The 23,122-nt window shown below is 35.0% G+C and overlaps 2 protein-coding genes and 1 pseudogene across 2 annotated transcripts; 1 reads left to right on the top strand and 2 right to left on the bottom strand.

The window, feature by feature from the left end:
- Positions 1-1,437: 1,437 nt before the first annotated feature.
- Positions 1,438-2,457, bottom strand: Olfr1140 (olfactory receptor 1140). Its single transcript, NM_146642.2, has one exon. It carries the CDS (start codon positions 2,418-2,420, stop codon positions 1,485-1,487), a length of 936 nt encoding a protein of 311 aa, NP_666853.2. The 5' UTR covers positions 2,421-2,457; the 3' UTR covers positions 1,438-1,484.
- Positions 3,136-3,618, bottom strand: Olfr1139-ps1 (olfactory receptor 1139, pseudogene 1; annotated as a pseudogene).
- Positions 10,296-11,231, top strand: Olfr1138 (olfactory receptor 1138). The gene has a single exon (NM_146639.1). It carries the CDS (start codon positions 10,296-10,298, stop codon positions 11,229-11,231), a length of 936 nt encoding a protein of 311 aa, NP_666850.1.
- The last annotated feature ends 11,891 nt before the right edge of the window (positions 11,232-23,122 follow it).

Here is a 23,122-nt window from a genome sequence, read left to right as displayed (position 1 = left end):
TTCTCAATAGGACAAAAATCAGCCTATAGATTGGGAAAGGATCTTCACTAACCCAACATCTGATGGAGAGCTAATATCCAAAATTTATAAAGAACTCAAGAAGAAACACTAACAACCCAAAAATTCCAATTAAAAAACACTTTTAAGAGTTGAGCTAGGGAATTTATGAAGTTAGGCAGTAAGAACAATGGCACTCTAACTAACATTGGTTACACTGAGTGTTTTTGAGCCTGAACTGGTGATTAATTTGATGACTAATTCCTTGTACCCACTTTGCCCTCAGGGTCCTGATATGATTTAATAAAACTTGGTGATGATTAGACGTGCATTCTGAGGACTTAAATTATAACTGGTAAGTAAAGGAGAATATAAATATTTTATATAAATTCAAAGTTGTGATTTCTTCAAGATTTTCCTAAGGTTACTTTTTAAGATAATTAATGAAATAATTGGTCCTATCCTTGTAACCACAAATTACTATCTGCCAGTGTGAAAATTTGGCTAAGAAAATTATCTTGCTTGCTCACATTTTGGTATCTATAACAGACTGCTTAGTTGTGAATTTATGTGGGTTCTTGGGAATAATCTGCTCTTTTGTTAAAACCTGTACTACATAATGTTTGTTTATGTAAAAGTAGTGGGAAAATATACTGGGTTTTTTATAGGCATTCATTTAAAAAATAGAATATAACAACACTGCAATTTCTATATTGCTTGAATGATTTTGCTGGGGTGTACAAGCTGCATGGGAAAAAAAAAACTTGCTTGTTCAAGCTTGGTGAAGTTTGATTTATCCAGAAAACTCTGTGTGCGTGTGTGTATGTGTGTATGATTCTTTTTCCCCTTTCTCCTTCGTTCTTTTTTTTCAATTGCCTTCTGTCACCCCATAAGAGATTTTTCAAAATAATTCTTTGTTGACATGGCAGGGAGCATTCTCACAGGCCCCAGTCAATAATCACCAATTCTGTACCCCTTGTCAGTTTTCCCTGGAGGTCAAAGATGAACTTAACAGGTTCTCATTCAAGCAACTTTTTATTATAGAAATTAGGTATATACATTTTTCTCTAGATTACTCTTAAAATGCATTTTACTGCAGAAAATTGTACAATTTTATTATTTCCTTTAAAATTATGTTTAGAATATGTAGTTAATATCTATATCTTTCACTTAATAAAGATTCATTTTTAAGAGTCTAGAGATTCTTTTGATATTCAATAAAAAGAAATATAATATGAAAAGAAAGCCAGTACAATTCAGGAAAGCATAGTGAAATTAAAATTAAATACATTTTTTTGTAACTGAAATAATAAATAATGAAACATGAACTATTGGAATATCAATAACATTATCTTGTCTGTAAAATTTAAGAGAAATATATATTTTAAACAAGTAAATTTGATGACACAGATTCTTTATGATTCATTCAGTATATTTTTACAACAATCACTCCTACTATATCTTGCACATATACAAATATAAAACAATTATTTAAATGACCTTTTATTTCTCAGTTTGTACAGGGCTTCTTTCACGTCCTTGTTTCTCAGGCTGTAAATCAGAGGGTTGAGCATAGGTATCACCAGGGTATAAAACAATGAGGTTGTTTTATCTTGATCTAAGGAGTATGAAGAACTTGGCCGGAAATACATAAAGAGCAGAGTTCCCTGAAAAATTGCAACTGCAGTCAGGTGGGAGGCACAAGTGGAGAAAGCTTTGAATCTGCCCTCATCACAGCTGATCTTCAAGACTGATGCAATAATGTAACTGTAAGAAACAAGAAGTCCTGAAATAGTGCACAACTCAACAAACCCAGAAAACACAAACAATGCTAATTCATTGACATATATATCTGAGCAAGATAATAACAGAATAGGTGGAAGATCACAGAAGAAATGATTAATCTCATTTGACCTACAGAAACACAACCCAAAGGTTATTATAGTTTGCATCAGAGTATCTATCATTGCTAATACATAAACTCCAGCCAGAAGCTGGTAACAAAATCTACTGGACATGTCTACAACATACATCAGGGGATTGCTGATGGCCTTGTACCGATCAAAGGCCATCACTGCCAGCAGCACACACTCAACATCTATAAAGACACAGGTAAAGAAAAACTGTAATGCACAGCCCAAAAAAGATAAAGATTTGTGTTTGGCCAGTAAATCTACCAGCATCTTTGGTCCAACAGCAGTGGAATAACAGAGGTCTGAGAAAGAGAGATGGCTGAGGAAGAAGTACATTGGTGTGTGAAGCTGAGGATCTATTCTGATCAAAACAATAATTCCAATATTTGCCACAAGAATAATGAGATAGATGATAAGAAATGAAATGAATAGAACCACTTTCATGCTAGGGTCATCAGTGATTCCCAGTAGAATAAATTCAGTGATGGAGGAGCAGTTTCCTTCATCCATTCTTCTTTTTTCTTTGCCTGAATAGATGCAGAAAGCATTAAAAGTAGACTGTGCTCTAATTTATCTAGGCAAGAAGATTGTAGTCAATATTCAGATTCTAATCTTATTACATAGAAATATTCTGTGGAGTCATAAAACAGTCTAGAAGTAAATCACACTTAAAGTGGCACACTCTCCAAAATTCCCACAAGTATTTAAAGTCAGCAGTTGATAATTGTTCAGTATAAATAATTTCTGACGTGATTTTTACAATCATCCTGAGGCTGTGAGATTGAAAAGCCTAAAAGTCGTTATCAGATAACAATTCATAAGAAAGAAACAACAAAAGCAGAATAGGAAGGTCCAAAAAATATGAAAAACTAAACATTTCAAGAAATTGAACCAAAGGATCCTGTGCATCATATTAATAAATAATAATAGTTTAATCTCTCATCATAGCATCAAATTTAAATAAATTTATGGAAATAGATATGGTATGGTTTTGCTATATTTTCTTATTGATAACTATTTCATTAAGCCATCTGTCTCTTAACATCATTCATTGATTTCAACTTACTAGACTCCATGCACGAAGTCCTTATAAATAAAAGTGATCAAGCCAGTGTTAAGAAATGCCTCTGGGTTTATAAATAACCTGAAAATGCCTGAAAACATTAGAAGCTTCTGATGAACATATCTTCTGTCTCTTATATTTTTCTTTTTTTAAAAAAAATAAGCATATGTCAAAAAATGCTTGTTCATTGTCATTGATAAATGAATCTACTTTTTTATCTTGTATCCTTTCAGCATGTACTTTATATGTACTTTACTTGATATGAATTTGTGTTTATCATGCTTTGATTTCACTGTTATTAAAAAACATGGAAAAATAAAATTACATATGCTTATAACACACAATCATTCTAAAAGTAAATTTTGCTTATTAGTTAAATGTCTGAAACTTTTACAAAATTACAGAATTGAAAACTGAAGGCAGTTAAATTCACAAAATTATAGCAGAAAAACACTATCAACAACTTGATTTTAGAGGGTGAAATTGATGATCTATTCTAATTAGTGTGATCATTCATAGATTTCTCAGCAAAATGGTGACATTAACACCAAGAAACACTGTGAATAAAGACACTTTTATCTCAGGACTACTAGTAATTGCTTAAAGAAAAAATTCTGAAAATGAAAAACACTTCTCTTTATTCATTCTTTTTTCTTCTTGGTCTAAATGATTATAAAATTTGTCAGTGCTGTGACAGCATAGCACTTTCTGCCTGTATAGACGAAATTATAAATTCATAGATCAAAACATAATACAAGTATTACTTAGTTTATTAAGGATATGAGTTAAACTGAAGAAGTAGCTCAGGTAAGGGGAATTTGTACACTTTACAAAAGCTTTTATTATAGATGTTTAACACATACTGAGTTACAAATGTAGTGATAACTCATTATTTGTCTTACTTGTTTACATATTGGCTACATATTATCAGTAAATATATTTAAATGAAATGGAAGCTCATCCAAATACAATATATAGAAAGTGTATAATAACAGAAAAGCAATGTAGAGCTTCCTTTTCTTTTATACAATAAGACTAGAGTTCTACTTTTCAGTATATTAACTGTAATTGCTATATTATTTGCTTAAAGTAATTATAAAACATAGCCAAATTCTCAGATAATAGATGAAACATTTTCTGACAATGTTAATTTTCTAGCATTTACAGAAAATGAAAAATGGTTTATTTTAAAGTTTAGCCACTCCTCTTATGTGGTGCATAATTTTTAGCTGTTATGTTGTTTTTATAACCTGGGTCCAACTGATGAAACCTCAGAATTAGGAACTATGAAAAATAATTATGAACTGATTATTCTGGCTTACAAATTGACTATTCTTTTCTTGAAAAATATGGAAAGTAAAAAAGGCTGTCACATTCCTGTTTCCTGTCTTAACATATGAATTTATGTGTATTTTGAGTTTGTATGTTGTTTCATGAAAAAATCTAATGTAGATTGTGCTATATAATCTCAAACTAATGAGGTTGATATTAGATAGACTTGAATTGTTATATATTGCTATTAAAAGCATTGATCATCTATTATTATTTGAATAAAATTATAAGAAATTAATATTTCCCATACCACATCATGTGTGTACAGAATTGAAAAGGAAATTGTATGATAATAATATCTGCCTTAATAAATACTAAAATATCATCTACATTTACCAATCTTCTACAAGCAAGTAAAGGCACTCAGATTTACAAATATCTAAAAATGTATGTCTCTGTTCTTTAGTTTACATGATTTAGGCAACTACATAACCAAATGAGCCATGTACTCATTCATTTGTCAACTATGTTGTTCATGTTTCAAATAAATTATGTTTTCTTCTTCTCCTAGTCTTGCAAGTAGTCATTCATAAACCTACCTGAGTCCAGTGAGTCTTTCCATCTTTACCTGTAATTCCAGAACAAATTGGATGATCACTTTTATTGTCAACTGCTACCGATGGGATATAATTCCCTTGAGGCCAAGCCTTTCCAATTTTCTATATCATAATTAGCTTCTGGGATCAATATTTTCTGGGGAATATTCAATAACTGCATTCCTAGCTATCATCTTCACACTATACACGTGCTGCTGCCGTTGGTAAGGGAAAAACACTTATTGAGAATGACAGTGACACTCAATGAAATAGACATTTCCCTGTCCATAATGGCATCCCTAGTCTGCAGGCTTCACTCAACCTCTCCCATCCTTTAAATAATCTCGAATATTTTCAATTTGGAGAAATAATCCTACACAGCTTTTCATAATTGTCTGAATGTACTTTCACCACCCTTCTAAACATACTCATTTTAATTATTTTATGACTAATCAGACTCTTGAACATTTGATAGATTTTTTTTTTTGATTTCTCACATCTTAATGCACAGATCATCTTAAGTGCTATTACTACCATGGGGTTCTCCATGATGAAAAGATCATTTAAAGGTGTTTTGTTGCATAATATCTAGCATTAACTTTGTGGATGCATGGAGATTATCTTATTTTCAAATTGTGCATTAGGAATATGTTTGTTGTTTGTTTTTCATTGTTGTTTTTTTTAAAGATTTTATATATCCTAAAATGTTACTAATTGTAGCATCTTTTTATGTGTTGGAAAATGAAATATTGTGAACAATCAAAAATACCAAAATTTTCTATAAGCAATATTCACCTCTTCTTCAATAGTGGTGAAATGCTATTCTCTTTGACTTCCATCTATTTCGTTAAGAAAAAGAACTAGTTTTAAATTCATATCGTCTTAACCATGAAATTGCTCAATACTCTCACTTATATAAATGTTATATAAGAATTTCTTCATTCATCAGTGGACTTTCTTGAACAAAACATTTTAATTTTGCTGGAAATCACTACTATGGATATGCTATTAAGGATGATGGGTTTGCTTATTTTTAAACATATACATTCATATAAACCGATCTCCATGTATACTGGATATCCAGACACTACCTTGTATTTCCATCTTTAACAGCTTTATTATATGAGAAGAAAATCTAATGTGAAAGGTTAGAGAAAGCTTCTTGAATCCTATTTGTCTACTACACAGCACCTGCTCTTTCAATATTTCTAATACCATGCCAGTGCTGTCTTAATAGTGATGCCAAGAAGTGCTTGCTGGCAGGAGCCTGGTATGGCTGTCTCCTGAGGCTCTGCCAGAGCCTGATCAATACAGATATGGATGCTCCTAGTCAAGCATCTGATTGAGCACAGGGATGTTAATAGAGGAGTAAAGGGAAGGAATGAAGGAGCTGAAGGGGTTTGTAATTCCATAGGAAGAACAACAATATCAACCAACCAGACCCCTGAGAGTTCCCGGACTAAACCACCAACCAAAGAATACACACGGAGGGACCTATGGCTCCAGTTGCTTATGTAGAAGTGAATTGCCTTATCTGTCATCAGCGGGAGGGGAGGTCCTTGGTCCTGTGAAGTCTTGATGTCCCAGCATAGGAGAATGCTAGGGTGGTGAGACGGAAGTGGGTAAGTGGGTGGCAAATCATACACTACCTCTCTCTACCTCCCTCTTGTTATTCTTAAACAGCCTGTCTTTCATGTGCTGATTTTGTTTAAGATGGTTGTATGTTCATTCTGTCAAATCTTGCTCTGATTTTTCACTTTGCCTGTCGCTCAATTAGACATTGCTTTCAAACTTAGCTTATGGCTTCTACAAACTAACTTTACCCTCACTGTTAGGGATTAAAAATGTGTACTAAATTTATATCTGTTTTCCAAACATAACATGCTATAATCCAGGGCATAACTGAATTCTGGCTGGATCATTTCTTTGGATGTGATCCCTTGGGAAAGAGGCTATATTGTTGGATTAAACTTACTCTAGAGATTCTGAGAAAAACCTTTCCAAAGTATTTTATCTCAAGTAACTGGCCCAACTTGAGACACATACAATGAGCTAGCACCAATCTTTAACACTATTAATGATACTCTGTTATGCCTGCAAACAGGAGTATGTTTTCCTCTTAGAGGCTCCACCTAGCAGCTGACCCAGACAGATATAGACACCCACAGACAAATAATGGATGGAGCTGGGAGGACTCTATGCAAGAATAGGAGGAAGGATTGTGGTCCCAAAAGAAATAGGAACTCCACCTGAAGACCAGCAGAGTCAATTATTATGGACCAGTGAGTCTCTCATAGAGTCTGAACCACCAACCAAATAACATACAAAGGATGGACCTAGGCCTCTCCACTCATATGTAACAGATAATGATGCTTGATGCTTGTGTGGGTCCTGAATACCTGGGACAGGAGGCTGTCTCAAAAGCTGTTGTCTGTGTGTGGGATATGTTCTACTAGCTGGGCTGTCTTGTCTGGCCTCAGAGGAAGAGGTAATGCCTAGCCTGCAGAGACTTGAAGTGCCAGGATGATGGGGATACCAAGGAGGGCACCCACCTGCTCAGAAGAGAAGGGAAGCGGAATGGGGGAAGGATTTTAGGAGGAGCTGACCTAGTGGAGGGCAGTGAGCAGGATGAAAAGTGAATAACTAAAAAATTTAAAGTACATTTTTTTTAAAAGGCCATAGATATGATAGAGAAAAAAAGTGATATGTGGGATATTCCTGGGAGAAAAAGTTGAGAGAGAAGATTTAACCACTTAATCTCAAAAACTAAATGAAGCAATTTAGGCATGTTGTTTCTAGTGTATCTGAATTATCAAAGTTCTGAAATAGTAACAACCAGAACATAGATTAAAAAATGAAGAGACCTTTAAGTTTTCGTGTTTTACTTAAAATAAACTCAATCTGTATTTATTTGTGGTTTTTCTGAACATCTGTTAGTTCATTTATATAAAAATATTTTACATACACCTTAATGAACAATTACACAGGTATCACTTCAAGGGATTGTAAGAATGCATATTAACATATATGTTAGGATAACAAGGATCAAAGAATATACGACTTGATAAAGAGATTGTAAAGACAAACAAAGATATGTATGCAGATATGGAAATTATTGAAACAAAGACTTGATAATAATCTTATAAGACTCTCATACTTTTTATTTGGTCAGAACTATTTTGTCCAAACTGACGAAATAGAGTAAAAATTAAAGAAATAGAATAAACACAAGGGCTAGAAAAATGGTTCAGTGGTTAAGAGCACTGACTGCTCTTCCAGAGGTCCTGAATTCAATTCCCAGAAATCATATGGTGGCTCTCAACCATCTATAATGGAATCAGATGCCCTCTTCTGGTGTGTCTGAAGACAGCAACAGTGTTCTCACATGTATTAAATAAATAAATAAATAAATAAATAAATAAATAAATAAATAAATAAATATTTTTAAAAAAAGAATAAACACAAATTAATATAAATATTATCAAAAAGGTTTCACATTTTTTAAGATTTCTACTTTTACTAGAATCCTATCATCTCATGATAACCATAAGGCACGTTAGTAAAAGTAATCCAATCAATGCCTGTCATTAATCAAGGTTAAAATTGAAATCAGTAATACAGATGAAAATGGACCACTTTGGTAGAGCTTTCCTGTAGGGAAGGTATGCTCAGACATCTAATTACTTACATTTGATTAAGAGAAAAAGTAGAGGAAGAGCCTTAAGAGAGTTAAGTCCCAACAGTCTCTGGTTGAAATAAATGGATCTAGCTATTGTTCAGGTGTAAGAGGGTAGGAGAGGGAGACACTCATCACAGGTAGGTTTCTGAATGAAGTGCTTTCAAACAAAATAAATTCCATTTCCTTTTCTTTGAAATAAATAAAACTCAATTGTTTAACCCTGTATTGTTAGGCAGAAAAAGAAAAAAACAAGTTCTATTTAATGGTCAGTGATAGTGTTCTTTCAACCTTAACGGACTTTATGTCTCTACATTTTTATTAGTAGGGATAATTTTAAGAGCACAGCATGTTTTTGTTTTGTTTTGTTTTGTTTTGTTTTGTTTTATCAATGCAGAATGCAAGTTATTTGTTCTTGTAGGAAGACATACTTATCAGGTGGTTGCCACATGCCAATTTAAAATTTGCTCTAGAATTAGTCAAATAATTCTGGTCATTCCACAGTGAAGTTACTTATATTTGCTCATCCAAACCCACATGCAAGAAAAAAACACTGAAGTTGTAAAAAGTACACATTTCACAGCCCAGATTCTAGTTCTTATATAAACCAAAGTGATAAAAAGCTGCTGCCTGCAAAAAATACACAAAAGTAAGTCTACTAAGTAAGTCGTGGACTGTAATTGTTAATTTCTATTATATATAGAGAAAAATATTAGTTTTTGTGAATAGAGTGATACAGGGTATATCAACCACTTCAGGACTAGCCACATATTCAGTAATGACCAACATATAATGGACTGTGCAGGCTGCTTGCTTTGCCTTTACCTGGTTTCACGTTGGTGTTTTTTGTTTTTTTTTTTCCAACCCAGGGACAAAGTATTTTATATTGTTTTCTTGATGTGGGAATTTTCTTATTTTGTTGAGTTTTTGTATGTTTTTGACAAAGATATTAAAATTTGTTGGATAGTGGTTGCAAGAGTATCTGGAAGAACTTGGAGAGAAGAAGAAGAAGACAAAAATATATTTAAATTTAAAGTTTGTTTTAAATAATGAAAATATGACAAAAGGTAAAACTTAAAAATGGCCAATTTAGAAATCAATAAACAGCAGAAATGTTTGCTGTTTTCTGTCACAACTAATTCCTCTTCTCAGTTTTACATATTTATTTGTTTTTTGTCATTTGTGCTCATGTAAGTGATATTCAGATGTGGCACATATCGGTAATTAGTGACAGACATTTCAGTAAACGATGTTTCATACTTATAATGACATAATACCATAATTATTTTTATATATTAAATCATAGATATCTGCTAAGGACAAATGCTGTTGAAGCAAAAGCAGTGACTAATAGCCTATAACAACTGAGAACTTTATTCAGCATATGGTATTTTCTATTATTATTATTATTATTATTATTATTGTTGTATTGTTTAATATCACCTATAGCCTATCAGATATGGAACCAGGTTCTATATATTTAAATATACTTCTTAATAATAAGTGAAAGAGGAAATCAAAGTTATACAGATCAAACATTATATAAACATTTAGATACAAAAATTATGAACTTCCTACTCCTTGCCTTTATAACTTCACTGTACTGATTTATACATTTTTTCAAAAATGTTTTCAAACTTTATAAAAATTTATTGAAGGACTAAATAATGTTATGCTTAATTAAATTCAAACTGTTCTATGCTTGTCTAGTAAAAATGAACACTTAACTATTATTACATTGTTTCTTTTATAAATTTTTAGACCAAAACCAAAGAATCATGGATAAGGGGAACTGCTCCACATTGACAGAATTTCTCCTTTTGGGAATTACCAGTAACCCTGAGGTAAAAGTGTTTTTATTCACTATGTTTCTAGTTGTTTATCTTACTAATCTGCTGACAAATCTTGGAATGATCATTTTGATCAGAATGGATCCACAGCTTCACACACCAATGTACTTTTTTCTCAGCCACCTGTCTTTCTCTGATCTTTGCTATTCCACTGCAGTTGGTCCTAAGATGCTTGTAGACCTACTGTCTAAGAATACATCTATTCCTTTTCTTGGCTGTGCTATGCAGTTCTTCACTTTCTGTATTTTTATAGATGCTGAGTGTGTGCTGCTGGCAGTGATGGCATTTGATCGATATAAGGCCATTAGTAACCCCCTTTTGTATGCAGTAGACATGTCCAGGAAAGTGTGCTTCCAATTATTGACTGGTGTTTATTCTGTGGCATTAGCAGATGCTTTGATACATACAACATTGACATTCCACTTATGTTTCTGTGGGTCGAATGAGATTAATCATTTCTTCTGTGATATTCCTCCAGTGTTAGTACTGTCTTGTTCAGACACACAGGTCAATGTTTTAGTCATATTCACTGTTTTTGGTTTCATTGAACTGAGCACCATCTCAGGAGTTCTTATCTCCTACTGTTACATCATCTCATCAGTTCTGAAGATCAGTTCTGCTGCTGGGAGGTTAAAAGCTTTCTCTACCTGTACATCACACCTGACTGCTGTTGCAATTTTTCAAGGAACTATGCTCTTCATGTATTTCCGGCCAAGTTCTTCCTACTCCCTAGATCAAGATAAAGTGACGTCCCTTTTTTATACACTTGTGATTCCCATGCTGAACCCTCTGATTTATAGTTTGAGGAATAAAGATGTGAAAGAGGCACTTCAAAGAATAAGAAGTAAAATGTGTTTAAAATAATTGGCTTATGTGTATGACATACTACACTATCTTCACTGGACTGTTTTCTAGAATTTCCTCTACATATACGTTATGGTTGTTAGTCTGGTATTTTTGTGGAGGAGGTGTATATCTGACTTTTTTGCCTTGTATTGGGACTCTTTATCTCATATTGGGTTGCCCTCTCCAAGCTATATATGAGTTTTGTTTTGTTTTGTTTTGTTTTTGCCTTCTCTTATTGTATTATGTTTTACCCTATTTGGCTGTTATCTATTGAAGGCCTGCTCTATTCTGAAGAGGAAACAAAATCTACATGGATCTGGGGGATGGGGAGATGGAAAGAGCTGGAGAGAGTGAATGGAGAGTGTGGTCAGGCTGTATTCTATGAGAGAAGACTCTATTTTCAGTAAAAATAAAACCATAAATAAACACAATTTCATGAAACTTCAATTAAGAAAAAATGAATTTATTTTTATATTTTATTGTATTTTTAGCACTGGAGATGAAAACCAAAACCCTGTGAATGTCAGTCAAGTCTCCTGAAATCTTATATATACATAGATATGTGTAATATATATGCATATATATATGTATATATACATATAAGTTTATATATATGTGTGTGTGTGTGTGTGTGTGTGTGTGTGTATGTATACTCCAGAGCTTTTTCATTTTATTTTATTCTTTTTTTTTTTTTTTTTTTTTTAGTGGGAGTCTTAAGCACCCCACTCTCATCAATGGACAGAATTTCTTTTTTTTTTAATTAGGTATTTTCCTCATTTACATTTTCAATGCTATCCCAAAGGTCCCCCATACCCACTCCCCAATCCCCTACCCACCCACTCCCCCTTTTTGGCCCTGGCGTTCCCCTGTACTGGGGCATATAAAGTTTGCAAGTCCAATGGGCCTCTCTCTCTTTGCAGTGATGGCCGAAGCTTTATAGAATGGGTAGTAGTAGCATGATAGAAACATGTCCAGTGGGTATGATAGATATTAATTATAGGGACACTTAAATGAATCATGATTAGTCTGAAAACACAACTGAAAAAAACCTGGTGTCAAATGTCATAAATGTAATGTATGAAGGAAAAGTTTCTTAGCTGAATATATTAAATCACAGAATGAAGAAGGTAGCTACTGAACAGAATTTCTGCGATAGTACTGAAATAAATTTTTTTTCTGAACAAGCTGTCTATACTTTTGTTTCTTTTCTCCAACTGAGGTTGCAAAACCCATTGACAGAAATTACTTAAGGAAGAGATTTACTTATTTTTCTCATAAATAATGAAACACACACAAAGAAAGAAGGTATAGATTGCTTTGTCTGTGCTAGCATGGACCTGCAGTGCTGACCTCCTGAGTGAAACTAGGCAAGGAACAAACAGAATTCTAATTAGGGATTGCTTATAATGTCAAAGTCATGGTTTGACACCCATTCCACCACCACATTGCTGTTGGAAAATACCTTTAGTTGTGCAAATTGTTACTCTTGTAACCAATTATTTAGTCTAGTGAGACTTGTTAGACATTTTACCAGAACACTCATCCCATATTCTGCATGTGCTCACAGCTATCTAATGAAAATGCATTTGAAATATGTTCTTAGAGAACTTTAGTGTAAACAGCCCCACTGTCTTTCAAAATTCCAAAGTCTCTTTGATGTTATTATCTGTAAAATACAAAATTGGTTATATATTTCAAATATAAAAAGGTTACAGAATAAATTTTTAAATTCTAATGCAAAAATATTGCAAGAAAAACATGGACCAAATTAATTATAAAGCTCAGCAAGAGAAAATCAAATGCTTTACCCTGATACCCTGCATCTAGTCTCATCTCCAAAAAGTTTATGTATCCTGACCTGATATCTGTCATGTTTACATAAGACAAGGACTCTTTCTTGGACTAGACACATTTACTGCCTTTAGTGTTCTTCAGAACATATTCTGTATTGCTCACATCTCCTATCATGAGATGTGATAAGTTTCATGGAACTTATTTTTTTTTCCAATCACAACTACACAGAGAGGCGTCTCAGATCATTTATTTAGTCAGGGAATCTACCCTACTACCTACTTTCTGGACTAAGCATATTTCCTCTGTACTTGTGTTTAAATCCTTGAAAAGTCAGCTCCTAGCATGGTGTCGCATATTGCTGACATGAAATTCTTTGTCAGATTATAAGAATGACTTAAATGCCAGCCCATGTTACCCTCTTTTTGACTGCAATATTTAGTGTCCACATTTCTGTCACAGATCTTCTCTTCCAAATTCACAGTAGCAGATCTGTTCACGTTCTGGTTGTAGCATGTTTAAATGATAAATCTGGAAACTCTTACACATTCCTTCTACAAAGTAATTGCAACAAAAGCAAACCACTTAGTCAGGTTTGTCAATATGATACAAACTCTTATTACTAATTCTCTGAATGGTCAAATAAATTCAGTTGGTCTATGCTTTAAAGCACATTTTTGACAGCCCTGGTCACAAGACTCTGTATTCTGGAATTATCAAATATCAGTTCCTTCACTTATTCCCTCAACTTTTCCTACTACTTCCAATCATCAGTGATTACTAAAATACTTTCTGTGGGATTCACAAACAATTCTCCCTTCCCATTTCTCACCTTTGTTAAATAATCACAAAAAAGTATTCCCCCATAAAAGTGCTATTTTATGATTTCTTTTCCTATTTTTGACATTTACTTTGCAGTTTTTCAAATTCCTCACTTGTATATAGCATTTTTTCTTGACTTCACATCCATCCCTCCACTCAGCTCTTCACTTCTGTCTGCTTCTACTCTTAAGATCACATCAAGTCCCATTTGTGTATACTCTCTACTCATGGATATTTTGTCATTGCCTGGATCATAGTGTACTAACCAGAGAAATACGCTTCACAGAAACTGATCATTTTTCCTCAGTCAATTATCAATGAACAATATCTTCTTACCACATTCTGGAAGTGCCTAAGCAAATCTTTTTCTCTCTGCTGAAATACTGAAACCAGGCATCCATTTGTGCTCTGAGTTAATGAGGTCATCTCCAATCCAGAAAATATTGTTGTTCCTCTCTTCCCACAATGTCCAGCTCTAGTCACTTTTCCTTCTCTTCCAAGATGCTCTCTAAGACTGGATAAAACAGGTGTCATATACATGTTGTAATTATGTCTGAACAAACCATAGATTTTCTTTCTTTCTTTCTTTCTTTCTTTCTTTCTTTCTTTCTTTCTTTCTTTCTTTCTTTCTCTCTTTCTTTTAGATAGGTTCTTTATGTATATTTTAAATGTTATTCCCTGTCCTAGTTTCCCCTCAGAAAATCACTTATCCCTTCCCCACTCCCCCTGCTCCCCAACCCATCCACTCCCATTCCTGGCTGTGACATTCCTCTAAACTGTAGCATTGAACATTCACAGGACCTAGGGCCTCTCCTCCCATTGATGACCAACGAAGCCATCTTCTGCTACATATGCAGCTAGAGCCACAAGTCCCACCATGTGTTTTCTTTGATTGGTAGTTTAGTCCCAAGGGGCACTGGGGGTTCTGATTAGTTCATATTAATGTACCTCCCATGGGGCTGCAAACCCCTTCAGCTTCTCCAGTAATTTCTCTAGCTCCTTCACTGGGGAACCTGTGCTCCATCCAGTGGATGATTGTGAGCATCTACTTCAGTGTTTGACAGGCACTGGCAGAGCCTCTCAGGAGACAGCTATATCAGGCTCTTGACAACAAGGTCTTATTGGCATCTGACAGAGTGTCTGCTTTTGGTGGTTGTTTATGGGATGGATCCCCAAGTGGGGCAGTCTCTGGATGGTCGTTCCTTCAGTTTCTGCTCTGAACTTTGTCTCTGTAACTCCTTACACGGGTATTTTGTTCCCGCTTCTAAGAAGGATTCTGAAATTCTGGGCTAATATCCACTTATCAGTGAGTGCATATCATGTGAGTTCTTTTGTGATTGGGTTACCTCACTCAGGATGATATCATCCAGATCCATCCATTTGCCTAAGAATTTCATAAATTCATTGTGTTTAATAGCTGAGTAGTACTCCATTGTGTATATGTACAACATTTTCTGTATCCATTCCTCTGTTGAGGGACATCTGGGTTCTTTCCTGCTTCTGGATATTATAAATAAGGCTTCTATGAACATAGTGGAGCATGTATCTTTATTACATGTTGGAGCATTTTCTGAGACTATGCCCAGGACTAGAATTGCTGGATCTTCCAGTAGAACGGTGTCCAATTTTCTGAGGAACCTCCAAACTGATTTCCAGAGTGGTTGTACCAGCTTGCAATCCTACCAGCAATGGAGGAATGTTCTTTCTCCACATCCTCGCTAGCATCTGCTGTCACGTGAGATTTTGATCTTAGTCATTCTGACTGGTGTGAGGTAGAATCTCAGGGTTGTATTGATTTACATTTTCCTGATGATTAAGGATGTTGAACATTTTTTTAGGTGCTTCTCAACCATTCAGTATTCCTCAGTAGAGAATTCTTTGTTTGGCTGTGTACCACATTTTTAATAGGGTATTTTGGTTTTCTGGAGTCCAACATATATATATATATAATTTTATAATCCTTCAGGAATTTGATGTTATTTCTTAGAATTGAAACTTCAGTAGAGTTTTAGAGTTAAAAAATTTCTCAAAGATGGAGAATGATATAAGTTATCAATATCACTTTCACAAATTGGATCCATAAACAAATACATAGTGCAATAAACCCTATCATTTTAGTTTTATCATTGGAGCTTTAAAAACATAATTACCTTGAAGTAGTGTATTTTTATACAAGTACATACACAAACATGCACATACATACAATCATTAATATACATATAAATATTTTGAGTGTATAAAAGCATTCACACATATACATACACTTTCAGACTTATTACATATTAGGGAAGTCGTAAGTTAAAAATAACACAGAATATTTTGGATAAAGATGAGTGAACTGTGTGTTCATTTCCAAAGAAGAAAAGAACACACATTGGTATCTGTCATTCAAATATTTAATTTTCAATTTAAACTAATCTGTTTCCCCTAACAATTGGAACACTGGTTGTGCTTTTAAGCAAATTTCGATAATGTTTATACCTATTAGAAAATAGGCTAGTCATTTTCATTTTAGCGGTATGGGACTCCATGGTCCATAGCTCTGTGTTTAAATTTTCTCTGTCTGAAATAGTTCAAAATTGAGGAAATGTCTGTCCTTTCAAGTTTAAGTGTGGTATTAATACAGCAACTTTTGTTAATATGACAGTGTAAGTGGCAAGAATAACGTCAGAACGAATAAATTATTTTGCTTACCATATTATATTTTTTTCTATTAAGCAGAATTAAAACCATAAGGCAAGTTTTCATGGCTGGTAAGTAGCAGTGGGAGGCCAGCTAAGTGGCAAAACAAGAAATTTATGTTAAAGATAATTCCCAGTCATCAATTTCTGTGGACCAAGGCCGACATCCTAGAAGGCTTAAATGTTCCACACAGTCTATTCACTGAAGGATGAATCTATCAATAGATTTAACAGTTGGAAAATCTCCATGAACTGTGTACTCTAGATGTAACACCACCCATTCTAACCAAATTGTGCTTGCTAATATCCTAGGCATTCCTCAATTTTAATGGTTTCAATCAAACTCAACAGTCCTATGAGTCTTTTTTTTTTCTCCAAGGAGATTTTAACCAACAATAATATGTTTCTGAGGTGTCACCCTAAGATGTTTTCTACCTTCAAATAAAATGTTTAGCACTCATTTTATTTTCCTCAAAAAAATAAAGACTAAATATTATCATAAGATCCTTGTTGCTTCTATATAGCATTTAAGATTATATAAAAATCTAGAAAAATGTACAGCTAGAAAAGTTTATCCATATCATTTATGTTTTATTTTTGTAAAAACAACCCATTTTGAATTTTAGTAAAATATATAGTGACTGCATGAATAGATAGAAATCTATGCACCCTAAAATTGCTTACAATAAATGAGATCTCTATATTATACCCAGTCCTCCCTAAGTCTCAGGGAATATTATGAAAAGGTAGAAGGCATTGGAGTTGGCATTTAGGGATAGACATGGACAAAACAATGTCTTATGGATGTGACAGAAACCTTTTACTCATTAACTCACAACAGTGTGGTTGTTTACACAACATATAGTTATTCAACATCTGGCACAGATCAAAGAGTTTCTAGCATTAGCTGGGTAGATATAGCTGATGGTGGCTTGATGTTATATCAAAAATAGTAAAAGAAAATAATATAAGGTAAAAGAAGGTTGAAATGAAGTGTTTAGTGGAGGAATGGGGTGTATATTATAAAAACACATAGTATACATGTATGTAATTCTAAAAATTATATAAATAAAATGTCAAAAAAGTAAATGCACCATAAAATACCATAGTAAGGAATTAATAACTTGGGGGAACATTGTACAAAGTGATGAATTTGAAAGAATATATCATTTTGACTTTCATAAAATCATTTAATAAGAAAAAAGAATTGGGCACAAGTCCCTTCCGGTCCACTCGAGCACCAAGGTGCCTTGCCAGCAGAGTCTCGTGACACCCGCAAGGGCCCACACAGGATTCCCCACGGAATCCTAAGACCTCTGGTGAGTGGAACACAACTTCTGCCAGGAGGCAGGATAGAACACCAGATATCTGGGCACCTTCCTTGCAAGAAGAGAGCTTGCCTGCAGAGAATACTCTGACCACTGAAACTAAGGAAAGAGCTAACCTCCCAGGTCTGCTTATAGAGGCTAACAGAGTCACCTGAGGAACAAGCTCTTAACAGAGACAACTATAACAGCTAGCTTCAGAGATTACCAGATGGCGAAAGGCAAACGTAATAATCCTACTAACAGAAATCAAGACCACTCACCATCATCAGAACTCAGCACTCCCACCCCAGGACACAATGAGAAGACCAAACCTACGGATAATAGGAGTTGATGAGAATGAAGATTTTCAACTTAAAGGGCCAGCAAATATCTTCAACAAAATAATAGAAGAAAACTTCCCAAACATAAAGAAAGAGATGCCCATGATCATGCAAGAAGCCTACAGAACTCCAAATAGACTGGACCAGAAAAGAAATTCCTCCAGACACATAATAATCAGAACAACAAATGCACTAAATAAATATATAATATTAAAAGCAGTAAGGGAGAAATGTCAAGTAACATATAAAGGCCGGCCTATCAGAATTACACCAGACTTTTCACCAGAGACTATGAAAGCCAGAAGAGCCTGGACAGATGTTATACAGACACTAAGAGATCACAAATGCCAGCCCAGGCTACTGTACCCAGCCAAACTCTCAATTACCATAGATGGAGAAACCAAAGTATTCCATGACAAAAGCTAATTCACACATAATCTTTCCAAGAATCCAGCCATTCAAAGGATAATAACAGAAAAAAAAAAAAAAAAAAAACAATACAAGGACAGAAATCACGCCCTAGAAAAAGCAAGAAAGTAATCCCTCAATGAATCAAAAAGATTGACACAAGAAAAGAATGCCAACTCTAACAACAAAAATAAAAGGAAGCAACAATTACTTTTCCTTAATATCTCTTAATATCAGTGGACTCAATTCCCCAATAAAAAGACATAGACTAACAGAATGGCTACACAAACAGGACCCAACCTTCTGCTGCTTACAGGAAACCCATCTCAGGGAAAAAGACAGACACTACCTCAGAATGAAAGGCTGGAAAACAATTTTCCAAGCAAATGATCTGAAGAAACAAGCTGGAGTAGCCATTCTGATATCAAATAAAATCGACTTCCAACCCAAAGTTACCAAAAAAGACAAGGAGGGACACTACATACTCATCAAAGGTAAAGTGCTCCAAGAGGAACTCTCAATTCTGAATATCTATGCCCCAAATGCAAGGGCAGCCACATTCATTAAAGACACCTTAGTAAAGCTCAAAGCACACATTGCACCTCACACAATAATAGTGGGAGACTTCAACACACCACTTTCATCAATAGACAGATCATGGAAACAGAAACTAAACAAGGACACAGTGAAACTAACAGAAGTTATGAAACAAATGGACTTAACAAATATCGCAGAACATTATATCCTAAAACAAAAGGATATACCTTCTTCTCAGCACCTCACGGGACCTTCTCCAAAATTGACCATATAATTAGTCATAAAACAGGCCTCAACAGATACAAAAATATTGAAATTGTCCCATGCATCCTATCAGACCAACATGGACTAAGGCTGATCTTCAATAACAACATAAATAATGGAAAGCCAACTTTCACGTGGAAAATGAATAACACTCTTCTCAATGATACCTTGGTCAAGGATGGAATAAAGAAAGAAATTAAAGACTTTTTAGAGTTTAATGAAAAAGAAGTCACAACATACCCAAACCTATGGGACACAATGAAAGCATTTCTAAGAGGGAAACTCATACCTCTGAGTGCCTCCATGAAGAAACTGGAGAGAGCATACACTAGCAGCTGGACACCACATCTAAAAGCTCTAGAAAAAAAGGAAGAAAATTCACCCAAGAGTTGTAGACGGTAGGAAATAATCAAACTCAGGGGTGAAATCAACCAAGTGGAAACAAGAAGAACTATTCAAAGAATTAATGAAATGAGGAGGTGGTTCTTTGAGAAAATCAACAAGATAGATAAACCCTTAGCTAGACTCACTAGAGGGCACAGGGACAAAATCCTAATTAACAAAATCAGAAATGAAAAGGGAGACATAACAACAGATCCTGAAGAAATCCAAAACACCATCAGATCCTTCTACAAAAGGATATACTCAACAAAACTGGAAAACCTGGATGAAATGGACAAATTTCTGGACAGATACCAGGTACCAAAGTTAAATCAGGATCAAGTTAACGATCTAAACAGTCCCATATCCCCTAAAGAAATAGAAGCAGTTATTAATAGTCTCTCAGCCAAAAAAAGCCCAGGACAGACGGGTTTAGTGCAGAGTTCTATCAGACCTTCAAAGAAGATCTAATTCCAGTTCTGTACAAATTATTTCACAAAATAGAAGTAGAAGGTACTCAACCCAACTCATTTTATGAAGCCACAATTACTCTGATACCTAAACCACAGAAAGATCCAACAAAGATGGAGAACTTCACACCAATTTCTCTTATGAATATCGATGCAAAAATACTCAATAAAATTCTCGCTAACGGAATCCAAGAACACATTAAAGCAATCATACATCCTGACCAAGTAGGTTTAATTCCAGGGATGCAGGGATGGTTTAATATACGAAAATCCACCGATGTAATCCATTATATAAACAAACTCAAAGAAAAAAACCACATGATCATCTTGTTAGATGCAGAAGAAGCATTTGACAAGATCCAACAACCATTCATGATAAAAGTCTTGGAAAGATCAGGAATTCAAGGCCCATACCTAAACATGATAAAAGCAATCTAAACAAACCAGTAGTCAACATAAAAGTAAATGTTGAGAAGCTGGAAGCAATCCCACTAAAATCAGGGACTAGACAAGGCTGACCACTTTCTCCCTACCTCTTCAACATAGTACTTGAAGTCCTAGCCAGAGCAATTCGACAACAAAAGGAGATCAAGAGGATACAAATTGGAAAGAAAGAAGTCAAAATATCACTTTTTGCAGATGATATGATAGAATATATAAGTGACCCTAAAAATTCCACCAGAGAACTCCTAAGCCTGATAAACAGATTCGGTGAAGTAGCTGGATATAAAATTAACTCAAACAAGTCAATGGCCTTTCTCTACACAAAGAATAAACAGGCTGAGAAAGAAATTAGGGAAACAACACCATTCTCAATAGTCACAAATAATATAAAATATCTTGGCGTGACTCTAACTAAGGAAGTGAAAGATCTGTATGATAAAAACTTCAAGTCTCTGAAGAAAGAAATTAAAGAAGATCTCAGAAGATGGAAAGATCTCCCATGCTCATGGATTGGCAGGAACAACATTGTAAAAATGGCTATCTTGCCAAAAGCAATCTACAGATTCAATGCAATCCCCATCAAAATTTCAACTCAATTCTTCAATGAATTAGAAAGAGCAATCTGCAAATTCATCTGGAATAACAAAAAACCTAAGATAGCAAAAACTCTTCTCAAGGATAAAAGAACCTCTGGTGGAATCACCATGCCTGACCTAAAGCTTTACTACAAAGCAATTGTGATAAAAACTGCATGGTACTGGTATACTGACAGACAAGTAGAACAATGGAACAGAATTGAAGACCCAGAAATGAACCCACACACCTATGGTCACTTGATCTTTGACAAGGGAGCTAAAACCATCCAGTGGAAGAAAGACAGCAGTTTCAACAAATGGTGCTGGCACAACTGGTTGTTATCATGTAGAAGAATGCGAATTGATCGATACCTATCTCCTTGTGCTAAGGTCAATTCTAAGTGGTTCAAGGAACTTCACATAAAACCAGAGACACTGAAACTTATAGAGGAGAAAGTGGGGAAAAGCCTTGAAGATATGGGCACAGGGGAAAAATTCCTGAATAGAACAGCAATGGCTTGTGCTGTAAGATTGAGAATTGACAAATGGGACCTCATGTAACTCCAAAGCTTCTGCAAGGCAAAAGACACCGTCAATAAGACAAAAAGACCACCAACAGATTGGGAAATGATCTTTACTTATCCTAAATCAGATAGGGGACTAATATCCAACATATATAAAGAACTCAAGAAGGTGGACTTCAGAAAATCAAATGACCCCATTAAAAAATGGGGCTCAGACCTGAACAAAGAATTCTCACTTGAGGAATACTGAATGGCAGAGAAGCACCTGAAAAAATGTTCAACATCCTTAATCATCAGGGAAATGCAAATCAAAACAACCCTGAGATTCCACCTCACACCAGTCAGAATGGCTAAGATCAAAAATTCAGGTGACAGCAGTTGCTGGTGAGGATGTCGAGAAAGAGGGACACTCCACCATTGTTGGTGGGATTGCAGGCTTGTACAACCACTCTGGAAGTCAGTCTGGCAGTTCCTCAGAAAATTGGACATAGTACTACCAGAGGATCCAGCAATACCGCTCCTGGGCAAATATCCAGAAGATGTCCCAACCAGTAAGAAGGACACATGCTCCACTATGTTCATAGCAGCCTTATTTATAATAGCCAGAAGGTGGAAAGAACCCAGATGCCCCTCAACGGAGGAATGGATACAGAAAATGTGTTACATTTACACAATGGAGTACTACTCAGCTATTAAAAAAATGAATTTATGAAATTCCTAGGCAAATGGATGGACCTGGAGGGCATCATCCTGAGTGAGGTAACACATTCACAAAGGAACTCACACAATATGTACTCACTGATAAGTGGATATTAGCCCAAAACCTAGGACACCCAAGATATAAGATACAATTTGCTAAACACATGAACCTCAAGAACAATGAAGACTGAAGTGTGGACAATATGTCCCTCCTTAGAATTGGGAACAAAACACCCATGGAAGGAGTTACAGAGACAAAGTTTGGAGCTGAGATGAAAGGATGGACCATCTAGAGATTGCCATATCCAGGGATCCACCCCATAATCAGCTTCCAAACGCTGACACTATTGCGTACACTAGCAAGATTTTATCGAAAGGACCCAGATGTAGCTGTCTCTTGTGAGACTATGCCGGGGCCTAGCAAACACAGAAGTGGATGTTCACAGTCAGCTAATGGATGGATCACAGGGCTCCCAATGGAGGAGCTAGAGAAAGAACCCAAGGAGCTAAAGGGATCTGCAATCCTATAGGTGGAACAACATTATGAATTAACCAGTACCCCGGAGCTCTTGACTCTAGCTGCATATGTATCAAAAGATGGTCTAGTCGGCCATCACTTGAAAGAGAGGCCCATTGGACACGCAAACTTTATATGCTCCAGTACA

This window comes from Mus musculus, chromosome 2 (assembly GCF_000001635.26).
Source record: "Mus musculus strain C57BL/6J chromosome 2, GRCm38.p6 C57BL/6J".
In the NCBI taxonomy this organism is placed as follows: domain Eukaryota; kingdom Metazoa; phylum Chordata; class Mammalia; order Rodentia; family Muridae; genus Mus; species Mus musculus.
This window is presented reverse-complemented; position numbering and strand designations above follow the sequence as displayed.